General features: G+C 62.3%; 1 protein-coding gene across 1 annotated transcript; it reads left to right on the forward strand.

Moving 5' to 3' along the window:
• Positions 1-714: 714 nt before the first annotated feature.
• On the forward strand, positions 715-1,134 carry DQ04_17191000 (hypothetical protein; the record flags this gene model as incomplete). Its single annotated transcript, XM_009317560.1, has 1 exon — positions 715-1,134. One exon carries the CDS (start codon positions 715-717, stop codon positions 1,132-1,134), a length of 420 nt encoding a protein of 139 aa, XP_009315835.1.
• Positions 1,135-2,309: the final 1,175 nt, after the last annotated feature.

Here is a 2,309-nt window from a genome sequence, read left to right on the forward strand (position 1 = left end):
TACATCACGGCCGCCGCCGCCACTGCGATGATGCTGCCGCCGATGAAAAGCAGCGGTCCCCAGCGTGCGCGCACCACGTCCGGCACCACACCCGCGCGCCGCCACACGCAGTAGTGCGCGACGATCGGCACGACGGCGACCTTCAGCGAGAAGCACGCCGACACCGACAACACGTCAAGGCGGTAGAGCGCGTAAAGGTACATTAGGCTGAAGAGCAGGTCCTCCGCGGCGAGGAGGCACGCGTGCAGCGCGTTGGCGCGCAGAAACCCAGCGTACATGCCGTCCACGGCGCCCGGGGCCATCGGGTAGCGGAAGCACGCGCCCATCACGAGTGTGACGAGCAGCAGCTCAACCCCAACCGCGACAGTGACCTTGGCGGTGCTGCAGAGGCCGCACTGCAGGCCGTACGCAAGCAGCAGGAAGGCGGTGGCAAAGAGCAGGCTGCCACCGGTCATCAGGGTGTTGCCGTAGATGGACTCACGCGCGCCCATCACCCGCATGCTGTCGATGTTGCACAGCACGTTACCAACCACGAGCAGCAGTGCCCCGCAGGACTCAACGAGGAACACCATCTGCCGCCGCGCAATGCGGAAGAGGAGGATCCACAGACAGTGCATCACCGCCGCCGTGAAGAGCAGCGAGGAGCCAGACTTCTCGTTCGCTAGCACCATCGCCGCAGTCGCGAGAGAGTAGCAGAGTGACGTCACGAGCGTCATGCCGAAGCCCTTTAGGCAGACGCTGCGCGGCTCCATAACAGCAGCGGTGAGTGTGAATGCGCCGTCACGCCACACGCCCCACAGCAACGACACCAGTCCGTACGCCACAGACAGCATGGCGCGGTACGTGTACACCCAGTGCGCAACAGGAACAGTCGCGGTGGTCGTCGCGCCGCCAACGTTGGTGAACCACTCGAGATGCACCTCAAAGATGCTCTCCAGCAGAAAGCCGGTGAGCAGCGCGACCCAGCTGGACCAGTGCTGGCGGAATCGCAGGCCAAGGTACACCTCGTTGTCGACACCGTACACGTACACCTGCGTGACGACGAGGCTGCCGAAGCGGATGCGGCGAGTCGGCCGCGACGACAGCGGCAACGTGGGGCGCGCAATGGAGTCCGTGGAGAGATTGGAGGCGTGAAGCGAGGCGCTGGCACGGGTGCTGGGCGATGACAGGAAGACAATCGACGCTGTCGCGCCCTCTGCGTCGGAAACGTCCTGCAACTGCGGCTCCCGTTCGTGACTGCCTAGTGCCGCGTCGTCCACAGCGAAGCGCAGCAGCTGCGCCCGTTCCGACACCGCCTTCGACAGGTGCTGGCGCAGTTCCATCAAAGCCTTGTTGTCTCGGTCGTCCACGCGCTCGCCGTTGCCGTTATTGCTGTCACTCCTTCTGTAGTTGTGGTGGTCGATGTTGCTGTCAATGTCACCACTATTGTTGTTGTTATTGTTGATGCTCTCGACCACTGCGGCAAGTGGGGAGCGTGGACGCGTGTCAAGTGCCGAGTCGCCGCCGCGGCCGCCCTGCAGTGCGCGTAGCAGGTCCTCCACGTTGACGTGCATCCGCACCGCAATCAGGTCCAGGTTCACCACTCCGTCACCGTCCATCCAGTCTGCCTCCTCCCCCTCACTGCGTTGCGCCTCCGCCTCCCGCTCCTCGCGGCTCCTGGCGTAGAGCGGCTCGCTGGCGATGTGCAGGTGCTGCACGAGTCGCGTGTAAGAAGCGGGGGACGACGACGCCGGCGACACCGACGACAAGTGCGATGACGACTGCAGCAGGGGGACCTGCAGCGCGTCGGCACTCGTGGGCAACGACACACTCGGGGAGGCGCCGTTCCGCATCGCAGTGTCCGCCCGCGCCGCCGATTTCGCGTATGTGGGAACGCAGTCGTTGCAGCACGCCGACGAGTACTACTTTCAGCTGCGCAGACGCAAAGAGAGACCCACTGAAGGAGAGAGTGCATGTTTGTGTGTGTGTGTGTGTACGTGGGGGTGGGAAAGCAATTCGACAGGCGCGGAAGCGAAGGCGTGAGAGAAGGTGCGGGAAGGGGTGGCTGGTGCCACAGAAGCAGTGGAGCTGAGGCAGCACCGCTGCGCCAATTGCGCCCACAGAAACACCCACGAAAGAAGAAATAAAAACAAATAATAATCATAATAATAAAAACGGCAACGACAATGGCCACAACAAGAAGCAGGAAACACAAAACCAAGTGCATGCCTCATCACCTGGTGATGGCAAGAAGGCAAACAATACGAAAAAGAAACACCACACCCTTGCCCTCCTCCAGAGCAATACATACGCATGTGTGTGTGTGTGTG

This window comes from Trypanosoma grayi (genome assembly GCF_000691245.1).
Source record: "Trypanosoma grayi strain ANR4 Tgr_1719_V1, whole genome shotgun sequence".
NCBI classification, from domain to species: Eukaryota; Euglenozoa; class Kinetoplastea; order Trypanosomatida; family Trypanosomatidae; genus Trypanosoma; species Trypanosoma grayi.